At 34.6% G+C, this 15,881-nt stretch overlaps 2 protein-coding genes across 3 annotated transcripts; both read left to right on the top strand.

Annotated features, from left to right (window-relative positions):
* The first annotated feature begins 2,418 nt into the window (after nt 1-2,418).
* Nucleotides 2,419-5,048, top strand: LOC133669732 (flavonoid 3'-monooxygenase-like). Its single transcript, XM_062089975.1, has 3 exons — nt 2,419-2,967; nt 3,498-3,968; nt 4,245-5,048. The coding sequence occupies exons 1-3, from the start codon at nt 2,521-2,523 to the stop codon at nt 4,890-4,892; spliced, it is 1,566 nt and encodes a 521-aa protein (XP_061945959.1). The 5' UTR covers nt 2,419-2,520; the 3' UTR covers nt 4,893-5,048.
* Nucleotides 5,049-7,507: 2,459 nt separating this feature from the next.
* Nucleotides 7,508-13,374, top strand: LOC133670140 (uncharacterized). 2 transcript variants are annotated; one of them, XM_062090627.1, is made up of 11 exons: nt 7,508-7,660; nt 7,739-7,889; nt 7,991-8,378; nt 8,991-9,188; nt 9,339-9,560; nt 9,936-10,002; nt 10,137-10,343; nt 11,419-11,510; nt 11,989-12,171; nt 12,249-12,385; nt 13,021-13,374. In XM_062090627.1, the coding sequence occupies exons 2-11, from the start codon at nt 7,756-7,758 to the stop codon at nt 13,250-13,252; spliced, it is 1,860 nt and encodes a 619-aa protein (XP_061946611.1). In that variant the 5' UTR covers nt 7,508-7,660; nt 7,739-7,755; the 3' UTR covers nt 13,253-13,374. The 2 variants fall into 2 exon arrangements, with proteins under 2 accessions (XP_061946611.1, XP_061946610.1); XM_062090626.1 differs by having other exon boundaries at nt 7,527-7,889.
* The last annotated feature ends 2,507 nt before the right edge of the window (nt 13,375-15,881 follow it).

Genomic DNA, 15,881 nt, shown 5'->3' with positions numbered 1-15,881 from the left:
AAATTAGATATTTTGCGTTGGTGAAGGTGTAATGCTCCAAAATACAAGATTCTTTCTAAGGTGGCACAATACGTGTTAGCCATCCCGGTATCTACAGTTGTTTCTGAAGCAGCATTCAGTACTGACGGTCGCATATTAAATCCATTTCGAAGCTCTTTATTTCCATCGATAATGCAAGCACTTGTTTGTTGTCAGAATTGGTTGAGTTTAGCACCAATTCCAATCAACATTAGAACCTTCATGGATTATATTGAAAATTCTGAGATGATTGAGTCAGGTAATTTCTCTTACAAATTTAAATTTAGTTATTTTATAATATTATTTATTTACATATATTTAATCTAACATTTTAATTTATGTTTTTGTAGAATTTGGTGAAAGTTTAAAAATTTCAACTGATTGTTTGTAAGTAGTATTGGTGGCTTGGTGCAATGTTGGAATATAATTGTTTTGGGTAATTAATTTACTTTACCTTGTTAATTTTCCTTAAAATTTTGCATACTTAATTCTTTCAATAGTTGAACTATAATATGTTGTTAATTTGCTAGTGTTTTTTTATAGTATTATCCTTGCTGGAATTTTTGGATGCTGGAATTTTTGGATACTGGTGTTGCTGTGTTTTTTTCTTCAAAGTTCAAATTATGCTGGATGTTTATGATAATTTATTGCTGGTTGCTAATGTATTCACTTGTTAATGTTAACTTTTCTAGTGCGAACGGACTTTTAATTTGAGGTTTTAAAATTTGATCATACATCTTGTATATTGCATTGATTTAGCACTTTGGGAAGTATATTAAAAGTCAGTTAATTTGCATCTCTGTGGGATTTTAATTTCTGTCCTAATTCATGTCCAGATTTTAATTTATATTGAAAGTTCATATTAAAAGTTAGCCATGTGAATTAGCTTAACATTATAAATGTTTAAAAGTTGAACTTGCTTTAAATTTTAAAGCTTAATTTAATTGAAACCGTAAGCCAATTTTAAAGCTTAGCCATGCTAAATCTTCCCAAACCGTAAGCCAATTAAAAAAAAAACCAAAAAAACCCATGGGATTAGGTTTCCTGGTTTTTTCCTTAAAAAACCAGATTTAACTGAACCAGACTGGTTCGATTAATTTTTTACAACAATAATGTAATTCGGTTCGGTTGGTTATTTTAGTCTAAACCGAACCGAACCGAACCGTGAACACCTCTACCTGTCGAGTCAACCTGGAACTCGAGTGATCTGGCAAAAACCCCATAAAGATCCTTTTTTTCATATATATTTTTTCTCCTACCTAGAGGTATTTTTTCATATTTTTCATTTGGTTACTAACTCATTTCAAAGTTCACTATATAAATACTTAAAGAATGTTTTATTTTTTCAATGTGAGATTTGAAGTCTTTTAGTAAATATACTCTATATTCATAAGAAAAAAATTATATTTTTTCAATGTGGGATAAAAAATTCTTTTGGTTTAAATACTTTAACTTAAAAGAATAAGATAGTATCTTTATAACGTGGAATAAAATACCTTTTGAAATAATCTTTTAAACTTAATTATTTACAACATGTATAGCATATATTTACATGGATTATTTTTTTATTTTTTTCATATAAAATATTAAAACCTCAAATATTTTTTTTTAATTTTTTCAGGTTGACTCGAGTCAACCCGTGTAACCCGGGACCCGACCCCTTGGCCGGGTCAACCTCTAGGTCAGGTTTGATAACTATAGTTAGCATGAAAATATAACTTTAAAGAATACAATTGAGAAAAAATAAAGTGACATGACTGGTTAAAAAACTATATAAAAAAATAGACAAAACTTTCTCTTTTTTATTATGTTCAGGGATCTCTTTCAAAAGATATTGATTTTTTTATTATGTATTTAATTTTTAGAGTGCTTTGATTCATCTATGGTTTTATTTATATCTTTTATATAGATAATCTATGTTTTTGAAAATAAAAAATATTTATTTTTAAATGATATTCTTAATATGTGTAGCTTTACATGTTATTTTTTTTTATTTTATTTTATTCAATTAATTTAATATTTTACTTTTCAAGATTTAATATCTTTATTTTTTATTGATTTTTCAAGTTTTATTTTGAAATATCATTAATAATTTTTTATTGTTTTATTAATGTACATATTCTTAGTTTACTAATTCAATAGCGTTGAGCCTGCCATGTTGCCGGTAAAATCCAATAAAATTAGATTGTTGAGAACCAAAACACTTAATATATTCTTTATATTTTTAAAAAAATTATTATTATACGGCGCAGAATTTGAGAAATATTTTATTTATTGTACAAAAACATGGTCTCACTAAAGTTAAAGAACACGTAGCTACTAGCTAACATAAGAAATAACCTTTCACGTGCGCCTCTACTCTCCACACGTTGCCAACCTACCACAACCATCTCTCAGTCTCCCTCTTCTCCGTCTTCCCCTCCTATATGTATATACTATATATTAATTAGAAATCTCACATTTCTAAGCATTTCAAGTTAATACAGGAAACAAGAGATAATCATGTCTCCTCTAATACTTTACTCGGCACTATTAGCCATCTTCGTCTATTGCCTTCTTCAGCTGCGAAGCCTTCGTGAACGTCACGGCAAACCCTTTCCACCAGGCCCAAAACCATGGCCCCTAGTTGGAAACCTACCCCATCTGGGGCCTATGCCTCACCACTCCATGGCAGCCCTGGCAAAGACTTATGGACCTCTCATGCACCTCCGGTTCGGCTTCGTCGACGTGGTGGTGGCGGCATCGGCTTCTGTGGCTGCTCAGTTTTTGAAAGTACATGATTCTAACTTCTCTAGCAGGCCACCAAACTCCGGTGCCAAACATATTGCATATAATTACCAAGACCTTGTGTTTGCACCCTATGGGCCACGGTGGCGCATGCTTCGGAAGATCAGCTCCGTCCATCTCTTCTCGGCTAAGTCCTTGGATGATTTTAGACATATTAGACAGGTTAAGTTCATTTCATTCCGTATTTCTTAATTAACGCTTGTGATATATCTTGATCTGTACAGCACTGCGCCTGCGCCTGCGTGACTTATTAATTATTCTGCTTTGGTAAGGGCAGATACTGTAACAAATCGGGACTGACTTCTATAATTGCATTTGCCCCTTGGCAGAGCCTTGGTGCAGTAATAAGCCTGTTTTTTTCCTAATAAAAAATTAACCAAACAAACCATACACGTATGTATGTATGTATGTAATGTTTTTTATTTATTATTATTCTGTTTAGATTGGTTTGGATACTTAAATGGTTTTTTTTTGTTGGAATAATATTACTTGCTAGCGTTTGGCTTTGGACTAATATTCTTTGCTTCTCGCTAATGGAGGTAGTAGGTACTAGCTTCATCAGATTTCTAAGAAATTCCTAACCCAGCATTGATTAAAGTTATCTTTGTAATCGATTGCAAATTGTTGGTCGTTGACTTGGGTTTTTTATTTGATGTGTTTATTGACCTTGTATATACACACTGCACATGCAGGAGGAAGTGGCAGTGCTTACAGGGGCACTTACAAGAGCAGGTCCAACCACACCAGTGAACTTGGGTCAATTGCTCAATGTTTGCACAGCTAACGCTCTTGGGAGGGTGATGCTAGGGAGGCGCGTGTTCGGCGACGGCAGTGGTGATGGTGACCCGAAGGCAGATGAATTCAAGTCAATGGTGGTGGAGGTAATGGTGTTGGCTGGTGTGTTTAACATCGGTGACTTTGTTCCTGCTTTGGAGTGGCTTGACTTGCAGGGTGTAGCAGCTAAAATGAAGAAGCTTCATAAGAGATTTGATGCTTTCTTGACTAACATTGTAGAGGAGCATAAAACCAGCAGCAGCACTGCTTCTGTTAGATCAGAGAAGCACACTGATCTGTTGAGTACGTTGATTGCTCTGAAGGAGCAGCAGGATGTTGATGGTGAGGAAGGGAAGCTGACTGACACTGAAATCAAAGCATTGCTCTTGGTATTTATTTCTGATGCCTTCTTAGTATTAATTTAGTAGAATATGCTCTTAAAATCATTAAAACAAAACATTTAATTTCAATCAATGCGTAATTTATTTTGGAAAATATATCTTACTATCAAGTAAAAAAAACAAGTCTATTGCCTTGTAGTGTTAAAATAAAGTAATTAATTGTTGATATCAGCTAAATCATTAAAAATTAATAATAAAAATAATAAATCAACAATAGAAAAGCACCTTGTCAACCTCCATAACAGAGCTGACTTGCGGTTGCAGAATATGTTCACTGCTGGCACCGACACATCGTCAAGCACAGTGGAATGGGCTATTGCAGAGCTTATACGGCACCCAGACATCCTGGCCCAGGTCAAACAAGAGCTCGACTCCGTCGTCGGTCGAGACCGTCTGGTAACTGAATTGGACTTGGCGCAACTCACCTACCTCCAAGCCGTGGTCAAGGAAACCTTCCGGCTCCACCCTTCAACACCGTTGTCTCTTCCACGCATTGCCGCAGAAAGCTGCGAGATTGGTGGCTACCACATTCCGAAGGGCTCGACTGTTTTGGTGAATGTATGGGCCATAGCTCGTGACCCCGATGTATGGACTAAGCCGCTTGAGTTTCGTCCCGAAAGGTTTCTTCCCGGTGGGGAAAAGGCTGATGTTGACGTTAAGGGAAATGATTTTGAGCTTATACCATTCGGTGCTGGGCGTAGGATTTGTGCAGGGATGAGTCTCGGGCTGCGTATGGTTCAGCTATTGACTGCAACTTTGATCCACGCCTTTGACTGGGATTTGGCCGATGGGTTGGTACCGGAGAAATTGAACATGGACGAGGCATATGGTCTGACTTTACAACGTGCCGTCCCCTTAATGGTGCACCCTAGGCCAAGGTTATCCCCAAAAGTCTACCGGACACCAAATTAAAAAAAAAAAGGATAATCATGATGCTAGCCTTTTTTTTTTTTTTTGAGTGTGAGATAATTAAAACAAAAAAAATCAGACTTTGCAATGCCGTGTGAGTTGTCTGAATATTTTCAATGTTGTATGACTAAATGCACAATAAACTGTTTTTTTTCCTTATTTTTTTTAAATTTCATCACTAAATAATTTTTATTAATTGGTAATAGATAATATAATTTTTTTTGTTTTAATTTTTTTTTACAATTTAACTTAATTCCAATCACTATCATTAAAATAACTCCATCGCAAGAGCTAGTGGGATAGCCAAAACCAAAAAATTATACCTCTTTACCTATTAGTTTTTAATAGCTTCAACAAAATAATTATATGAATAGCTAAAATATATATATATTTTTTATAAAATATTATTTTTATATTTTTATGTAGAACAACCGAAAGCAAGATAAAATACGTATATTTGTTGATGAATGTCTCCTTCTTTATTTCTCTTTAAAAAAAAAATTAGACATGCAAATCTCAAAATCTTGTGCCTCAATTTAATTACTATACTATAAATTACTTATATTAATTATATAATTAAAAACTTCATGATTATATTATATAAAAAATAACTAAATTAGTTATATGATTATATTAAAATTAGTTTAATATAAAATATATTAAAATATAATTGATTTTTTTAAAATGACTTTTTACCATTAAAATATATATAAATAAAAAAACTATTTTTATATTATTTAAAAAACTATTTTACCAACTTAGCTTTTTAATATAAAATCTCTCTTTGAAGATGCTATTACATCATCATATGTATATTATAAATTTCTAGCAAAACAGAACTAGGTGGGCATCAAGCAATAACCAGTCAGCAGCTCTCGTGTTAATTTTTTATAGTTCATCTACCAAGTATATATACGAAGGAAGCCTGGACCCCACATAAAGCGGGTCTCCGCAGGTGGCATTAATTTTTTTTTTTCTTTTTAAGAGTTGTCCACCCTTTTTTATGACAAATCAAGAGTCGACGGTACATCACCTAGGTGTCTAGATTCCCGTCATCAATAACGGCTGGAAGAGGAAAGTGGGGTGCATGTATGAATACTTTATTTATTAACTAAAAATACCTTTAAATTAATTTTAAAACAAAAATTTAAATAAAAAACAAAAAATTATTAATTTTAATCTATTTTTTCTAGCTAAACAAGATCATAAAATCATCTTAATAAAACTTATCTCATCAAATATAACCTATTAATACCAATTTTTTTTATTAAAATATGATTAACCAACAACCTTTTTATCTATTATTTTTAAAATTCAAGAAAAGATACAAACTTTCTTAATCATGAGGCTGAGAGTGTATTTGGTATTGCGGTAGCTGTTATGGTTGTGATTAAAAAAAAATTGTTTTATAAAAAGTACTTTTAGTTGAGGTTGGTTTGAAAAAATAGATGTTTGGTTAAAACTGTGGTTGAAATTGAGGTTGAAGAAAAAATAGTTTTAACATGTTTGATTAAAAAAATACTTTTAAAATTGAGGTTATAAAATAATTAACATATATATATATAAATGATTTTTAACTTAAATATTGTAGATTTAACTACACTATATCAAATATTTTTTATTATTCTATTAAACTATATGTAATGTTATTATATACGAAATCTATTTAACAATGACTATATTTTTCATGGTTTTTTAAGCGCGCAACAACAAAACTGAATTTTTTTAATTTATATAGTGTTATTAAATAATAAAGATTGTGATATCTTTATTATTGGAATTGTGATCAAATTCCACAAATGTTACGTCATCATGCGATATCTTTCTAATTTATGTAGTGTTATTAAATAATATTAAATACTAGTTTTTCGAGTACAACACAATTTTTTTTAAAAAAATTTACAATTTCATCACAGTACGAGTAAATTTAATTCACCTTAAACTAATTTTTTTAAAAAACCAAAAAAAAATTGTTCACGATTAACTGCACTGGTGTTGTTCGGGAAAAAAAAACTAAACTTTTCTCTTTGATTTTTCAAAAAAAAAAAACAGAACATTGCAAGCTCCACTGTTCCTAAAAATTACCATGAGAAGGCAGCTGGGCAGTAAAAATCAGTAGGCTCTACCAAGTAAAATCAGGTTTGCTTTCTTTACTAAACATAAAAATGTGTGGTTACAGGTGAATCTCACCCGCAGTCATAATACTAAACAGCATCTAAATGTATTCTTGGTACGTAGTGTAAAGTGATTTTTAATTTAAAAATATATTAAAATAATATTTTTTATATTTTTATTTTTATATTATCATATCAACACTATTAAAAAAAAAACTAAATAAAACATGATTTTTTTTTCATTCTAAATATTTTCAAAACACAGGTAAAAACATGATACCAAACAACCTTAAAGCAGGTAATACTCATTAAAAAATGAGGAGAATTAAGCCAAACTGTCCTTAAATTTTACATAAAGATATTTGTTTGAAGGTTAAATTAGAGAATAGCATAAAATATAAGGATATACTGGGAGCAATTAGAATTGCAAGGACAGATTGGAGACTAGTCATTCAATATAAGGACAAGTTGAGCTCATTCTCTCAAAATTAGTTTAACAATTAGGGCTAAAACGTAAGAAAACAAAACACCGAGGGACTTATTGTGTAGTTAAAGTTTGAACAGAGATCCATCTCCACTTTCGAGCTCGCTAATGCTGAAGGGGACGGCCCTCTTAACTCCCCTCCTCCTTTCTCCACCGGAATTTCCCTGTAACAGGTCAGTCCTCCCCACCACCACCTTTTTTTATCCGATCAGATCATCTGAAAATCGATTATGATTATGTGAGTCAATTAGAAACCCTAGAAAAACAAATGACGGAACAACAAATTATGAACAACAATACCAATAGTAATATTCCGGTGAGCGAAGTGTATTGGTCTCTCGTCGATAAAGCCGATAAAAAGTTCTCCAAAATAAGAGACCTGCCTTACTATGAACGCAACAGGTTCTTCCTCGCTTCTTCTTCTTTCTTTAACTTTTCCTTTTCTTTTAATTAATTAATTATGGTTTTATTTTGGGTGGTGGTGGTGCTGCTGCTGCTGTTAGGTATGATACGTATTTTTACAAGGTATTCAAGGTATACACGCAATTGTGGAAATTTCAACAGGAAAATCGGCAGAAACTGGTCGAAGCGGGGTTAAAACGATGGGAGATAGGGGAGATCGCATCGCGGATTGCTCAGCTTTATTACGGGCAGTATATGAGGACGAGTGATTCCAGCTATCTGTCTGAATCCTATGTTTTTTATGAAGCAATTTTGAGTAGGGAGTATTTCAAAGATGGATTGTTTCAGGATCTTAATCTGGCCAATAAACAACTCAGGTTTTTTGCTCGTTTTCTGATGGTTTCTTTGGTTTGGAACCGCCGCGAAATGGTTCACCAGTTGGTTAATCTACTCAAAATCTTGGTTGATGAATGTAGGAAGGCATTCCAGGTCATTCTTTTTTTCTTGTCTGTTGTCTTGGTTTCAATGAATTATGAATGCTCTTTGCTTCACTTTTTTTTTTTTGTTTCATTGAGTTTATGTACATTTGAGAATTGGAGTTTGATAGGGAGATTTTGTGTGTTTTATAGCTTATGTTGTTTAATTTCTACGTTCTGATTTTGATCAGATGTCTGGATACTTAAGTTTTGAAATATCATGTCTTGATCTTGATGTTTATGAATTTGTCATGGAGATGAAAATCATTAATCAACATGTTTCAAATTAGCCAAGGCTCAATAGTGAAGTGGTGTCAGTGTTGTGCTATCTTAAACAGATGATATGCTTTAAGCGTGTAACTAGCACTGCTTCTCATCATGTACATTGTCATGAAATAGTTGTGTTTTTTCCTTTTAAGATTAAGATAATGATATAATCTCAGTTGTGTAAATTGTTAACTCATGTGACTTTTTATGCAAATACGCATCCTACATGATGGATTCTTGCCGTAATAGTGTACAAAACATTACCAATTCATGAATGACAACAAAATATCACTATCCTGCTTTTGCCTTTACTTGGATTGAGTGGTGAATGATGACCTTCTTTCGATCTTGTTTCCAGGAAACTGATTTTAAAGAATGGAAGCTGGTGGTTCAGGAAATAAGCAGATTTTTGAAAGCTGACACCGCTTTTATGAATATCAGGCCTTTAAGATATAGTCTTGTACTGGATCTTCATCCAGATTCACTACCACGTGTTGCAACTAGAAGAAGCTTAAAATTACGAGATGCAATATTGAGCAGCTACCATCATAATGAGGTTAGGTATTAAGGTTCCTTCTCCCCTTCTGTCCATATCGACAGAAGGATCTTGTGTGTATGATTTGAACTGAGATGTTTTGTTGACTTGTATTATCCAAATGGTGTTATATGGCATGCATAAACTGTTACTGTTTTGCTTCTTTATCAGGTCAAGTTTTCAGAGCTGACAGTAGACACATTCAGGATGCTTCAGTGCCTGGAGTGGGAACCAAGTGGTTCATTTTATCAGTCCAGCAGCGCTAAAATTGGTCAGAATGGGGGTTCAGGGTCCAGTCGCATTAACCATGCCCAGGATATAGCTGATCCTACGTTGCCACTAAACTCAAGGAAAGCTGTCCTGTATCGACCCTCTGTAACTCATTTTTTAGCAGTGAGTATGGTGTAATATATCAGCTCCTTCCATCATTGCTTGAGCTCCAATAATCTGTCCTTTCTCTGTTGACTTGTGTTGTCATGCAATATCCAAGTCAAGACATATGTCATTCAAATGAAGATTGTTTCATGTTGTCATCCTAGTCAAATAACTGACTGAAATGTCTGCTTTTGGATGGTCCATTGTTAAATTTACGAGTTCAGGATTAAAGCGATTGGTTGAAATGTAAAAACTGTGATGTGCAACACTAGGGGAATTAAGGTCTCATGCCTCGAAACTTTCATGAAGCAGATAATTGATGTCATTAATTGCCAAATTGTGGGACTGTCGTGTTGAAAACTTTCATGATGGACTTGTGCTTTCTCTGGGCAGGTTCTGGGCACAATTTGTGAGGAGCTAGCCCCTGATGGAGTTATCTTGATATATTTGTCTGCTTCAGGTTGTGTACTTTTGCTTTATCTCAGACCTTTGCCGTGTACTTTTGCTTTATCTCAGGGCTCAAAGCCCACCCTTTTCCTCTATTTAAGGAAATGCAAGGTTGGCTTGCCTCTTACATCATTCAAATTGTTTCAGGAAGAGTTGGACACACTATTTCACCTCCCTCAGGTGCTGGAACTTCTATCAACACTACAGAGAACACAGTGAGAAACTTTCAGTCTCATGCCATGTACTTGGATGCAGTCACCATTTCTCCATTTAGCTCATCAAGTAATATTCCAAATCCTTCTTCAAGGCAAAGTAAATCGGACTGCTTGCATTTTGGTACACGTGGGAATGGAGGTACTATTTACAATATCATGAACTTTGCCAGCTTAATGCACCTATTTTGATGCAAAAATAACCAGTTTTCCGTTTTGCTCCCCATGTGATAGCTTGATCAATTATTTGGTGCAAAGTTAAGGAAATAAATTAGTAATTCTACCTGTCCATTATTTTGCTACCCTGCTATTCCCATTTATATACTGCATTTCCCCCCTCATATTCTTAGAACTTTATTGGTCATTCCTTGCATGTAATATTTTCTCGACAAATATACTTCTTTCACCAAGCTGGATGTTAGCTTAGCATGACGGAGTAAAAAGAACTATCTACAAGCCAAATCTTTATGCATGACTACCCAAATGTGTTTTTTTAATGATTCTTTCTGATTTGCTTAAATTGTTAATGCATTTCTGAAAATTAATTTCATTGAAAAAAGGATTTAACATGATACAAGAGAAATATTCTTTACAAGACAGCACCAGAGGCAAAATACAATAGAAGAAAAAGAAAAAGAAAAAAAGAAAAAGAAAACTTTCAAGAACTTTAGAAAGGATCACAAGAAATAGCTTCCATTAAAATTGAAAACTAAAGTGAACAAGCTCTTCAAAACCTTAGTCTTCACACATAACATAAGTCAATCTGCTCCTTCGAAGGCTTAAGAATTCCTTGCTCAAAATTACAAATTTCAAAGTGATGCCATTCTCCTACAATGATATCACCCCTCACATCACATCATCAGCTTGAACACTACTCTAGGCATAACTGAATGGAATGAATATTGAAAAAGCATCTCATGTCAGACTGGGAAAAGGAACATAAGATGATTAAAGAGGCTCAACTACTGTGCAAAGTTTTTTTCAAAGGACTTATATTGCAGCTCCTCTCACCATTAAAGGGCACTGCTTGGGACTTAAGAGAAGTTTTCATATCTGTTTGTACAATGAGACCGGTAAATAATGCATAAAGGTCACTTATGTTAACAGAAAAAAGTGTATGATCTAAATCTCATCAATCGATGAACTAGACCTGGCCATTACACTACTGGATAATATTTCTGGAGAGCTATTCTGACATTAAACTAATCCTTTTCCAGGATTAAACAGCATTTATCCCACTGACTTAATCCCATTTTCGAGAAGGCCACTTTTTATAGTCATTGACAGTGATAGCAGCGAAGCATTCAAGGCAAGTATGTCTTTTCTTAAGCTTTGTAAAACTTGTAGATGTATTTCCTTGACTTTGTTATAAGGCTCATGGTTTTACATGTAAAGGTCTTCACGTGTAATGAAAATCAAAATGGACAATCTAAAATTGATCATTTCAAAAGTCTTATCTATTCATGTCAGTGGATTTGAAAAAGTGACAACTGAATAGTACATTTGTGGTAGACAGTGGAGAAAATTCTTTAATACTTTGAATAACATGGAGAAGCTAACTAGCAAGGTGCCCGAACTTTGTTCTGTAAACTTGGCTAAAAGCTTTAATTGCTTTCTTTATTATTGTTATTTTATAAGGAAAGGGGAGATGCATTTTAATTTATCCTTCAAATTAAGCATAACGAGTTTTGACCTGGATCATCTTCTTTACTTGAGAGGATATGGCCATCAATTTGAGAATGCCAACTACCTTAACTTGGGTCATGTCACGATCTTAACTTTTGTAGGCAATAAGTGGAGCTGAGAAAGGAGAGCCAGCTGCGATCATCCTTTCACCAAGCTGTTCAATTCCTCTTACCACAGCTGATTCTTCTCGTCATCACAGTGGTAGTCTGCTCACCATGTTTCTGACAACTCCTCTGCAGGCTTTTTGTCTGTTAATTGGTTTGTCAGGACCTGATGTCGAAATGGTAAGATTTAACCCCATTCTAATTCAATCGCGGTGATTTAATTTCTGTTGTTTACTAATTGATTAAATGGGTTTCAGGATACATATAACAAGGCTGAGAAGCTGCTTTCTTCATCATTGAATGCCTGGGGTTTGACTCTGGCAACATCAGACATGCTCGATCCTGTTTGGGCACAGATTTTAGGCGACCCATTTCTTAGGCGTCTTCTTTTGAGGTACCATTCAATTGTTTCTATGGGTCCTGCTAGGTTAAAACTTTTGGTCCTTGTACAGTTGCATATTTGATAGGCACTGACAAGCTTGTCCAAGCGATGACATCACATGTACTGACAGGAAAAATAAAGGCACTTCAGCTGCTGGTCCCTGTGAGTAGATGGAGGAATATTCTCAAGCTTTTTCAATTATTGAGAAATATTAAGTCCAAGATTTTGAAAAGATATTTCAATAGCACATGCTACCAAACCCTCTCCAAGGTCACCACCATAGCCAGAGTCACTGTTATAACTACAACCACAACAAAAATCAATAGCTTGAGTTATCATATCCAACCTAAAAGTGTTTGACTCTAAATCTAGTATTTCCTTATGACTCGAGTGATTTATAGATTTTGTTTCCCTTCATTATTAAGTGGCAACAGTGATTAGACAAGTCCATTAGAGAGGGAATCAACTGTATTTCCAGGGGCTTGGAGCTGACAAAATTCATTCCCCTTTGATGGTCCCTCTAGTTTATTGCATGGAAATAGAGCTTGCCCTTCAAAGATTTCCCATTATGGATGTGTCAGATACCAGGAGAAACTCGAATTACCTGAGAGTTGATTATGCGATTAAGTTTCTGTTTCCGTTTGCAGATTCTTATTTTGCCGGGCAGTGTTGACACTATTTGCACCATCCTCTGGGAAGAAGGAATTTCATCCTGAGTGCATGCCATCTCTTCCGACATCTCTCCAGCCTAATGCCTCCGCATGTCAAACCGTGGTTCTGCAGATGGCCAACATTTTTGGTGCAACAAAGAAATTCATTTTCTCGGAAGGCATTGTACTTCCTGCACACAGTGATGTAGAGATGGCATCGTCCTCGTAAAAAACATGTTCATGTTTCGGAAATGGGGATTTGACAAATGTAATTTTTATGCATCTTTATCTGTTTGATTGGATACAGGGTTTTGGATTTGTCATTACGAATGCTGCTGCTGTTTTTCATCATGGAGCTTATTCCTAATCCACTAGAACATCTGTAGAAAGGAGCACCGATACAATTCTCGCCTGTCTTCAGCAAATGAATAGATGATGGTATATAGCCAAGGTTGACAATGCCTTCTGTAATTCAAGTGGGTCAGTCATTGTCATGAAAGCTCTAATGCAAGTGGGTCACGATGCCTTTTATAATGCAAGTGGGTCATTCATTGTCATGAAAGCCATGTCTACTGCTCTACATTTATTCCCCATGCATGAGATTTTAATATATAGAAAAGCAATTTATAGAAAAGCTAGACAGATACCCAAGAAACGATTGCTGTAATCCACAGTTTATGTACATTCTAGCTTTCCGGTGACAGTCATCGCCATGAATAGCTTGAAGTAGTATAACCTTCATGAACCCCTAGTCTCGAGGCAATCAATGGCCTTCAATGGAGCGTATTCTGAACTGGTCCGTCATCTCTATTTTAGCATCTTCAAGGGCCTCAGGATCCTCGGTTGCCTATTTAAGGGAGGGAGAAGAGGATCTCAGAAAGTAAAAAGAGGATATAGAAATTTGAAATTTGTTCACGGAGAGAGACTCTCCAACTCGTACAAGGTGGGTAAACCTAATCAAATGCGTTCTAGTTTATCAGTAGCACCGAGCAGCAGGAAAAAGAAAAACACAGTAACAGGTAACTGCAAGTCGCCTTGCCTCTCGAGTTCCTGCAAATCAAAGCTGAATTTGGGAGATTGGAATGCTGGGGCCACACGGGACAATTGTCATTAAGGGTCACGAGTCTGCTCCAGTTGACATTGACGGCCATAAATCTGATGCTATTAACATTGATAAAGACTTGGTTGGTGATGAAAAAGACATTGAAATAACTGCAAGTTATGGTTTGGTTTCCAGCAGATAACATCCCTTAATGGAAAAATCAAGCATAATTGGAGATACAGAGATAGCAAGAATAGGGTGGGCACCTTCCTTCTCGTTTAAAATCTTTTTTTTTTTAAAAAAAAAAACTGCATTTGTAATAAAACAAAAAGATGAGTGGAGACATGCAGACCTGGATTGCTAGGTTGAGGCTGCACGGTTAATAAAAGAACAGCAGGAAGGGCTGCGTGGTTGGTATCAAGAAAAGGGCAATGTAATGCTCTTTTATACCACCTCGGGAATCTTTTTCTAATCTCAACCACTAAATCTTTCTTATTCTGTGAGAGCAAAAAGTCGGCAAAAAAAAGAAAAAGAAAAGGCAATTCATTTCCTCATTTGAAACAGGTACACGGATATGAGTGCACGCATATCAAGAGAAGAAAACGGATATGAGTGCACGCATAAAACGGATTGGAAAGTTCAGAAAATGCCTTAGAATGCAACTGTGTAAGGGAAGTTAAGATGATAGTTATTAAACCCGGCCCGTGGTTGATCTGGCTAAGGGACCGAGTCCGGGGTTTTATAAGTCAACCCGGGTCAATTTGGATTAACTCGAAAAAATTAAAATAAATTAAAATTTTAATATTTTATATGAAAAAATCCATGTAAATATAGCTTATACATATTATGAAGTTTAAAATAATATTTTAAAAAGTTTTTTATCTCACATTAAAAAGATATTATGTTAAGTTTTTAAGTTAAAATATTTAAACTAAAAAAGTTTTTTATCCCACATTGAAAAAACATAACTTTTTCTTTGAAAACATATAGTATATATAATAATAGGTTTCAAATCCCACATTGAAAAAACATAATTTTTTTATGGGAACATAAAGTATATATATGAAAGGGCTTCAAATCCTACATTGAAAAGATACCATCTTATCCTTTTAAGTTGAAGTATTTAAATCAAAAGGTTTTTTATCCCACATTGAAAAAACATAACTTTTTTCATGAGAACATAGAGTATATATATGAAAAGGCTTCAAATCCTACATTGAAAAGATATTATGTTATATTTTTAAGTTGAAGTATGTAAACCAAAAAGTTTTTTATCCCACATTGAAAAAATATGATTTTTTTTGGAACATAGAGTATATACTAATAGATTTCAAATTCCACATTTGAAAAAAGAAAACGAGTCTCGTCCGGGTTCGGCCGGGTCGCCTGGATCCTGGGTCGACCTGTCAGGTCGCCCGGGTTTAACTGGGCTATTGCCACAGCTGGTCTTTTATTAAACCCGGACCGGTCCAGTTACTGGGTCAATCGAGTCCAGGATTGATCAGTCAGACCGGATTTAATAACCGTGGTTAAGATGGCTAAGGAGAACGACACAGAGAGCACACATGATGAATTCCAGAGCAGTGAGGAAGCACTAATAGACATTAGTACTAAAATGCTGCTTATACGGCAACTGAGATCCCCCTAGCCATTGGAAAATGATACAAGAACAGAAGAAGCAAACACCAACTAAGAATTTAGCAGTTTTAAGAACTTAGACAATATAACAATTCATTTAGCAAAACGGAGAAAAATAATTTTAGCTAAACCTTTGTACTTTTTGGATGATTAAATAAAACAGCTAGGAAAAAAAATC

Source organism: Populus nigra, chromosome 12, assembly GCF_951802175.1.
Source record: "Populus nigra chromosome 12, ddPopNigr1.1, whole genome shotgun sequence".
NCBI lineage: Eukaryota > Viridiplantae > Streptophyta > Magnoliopsida > Malpighiales > Salicaceae > Populus > Populus nigra.
Note: the sequence above shows the minus strand (reverse complement) of the source record. Positions and strands in the feature narration are given on the sequence as shown.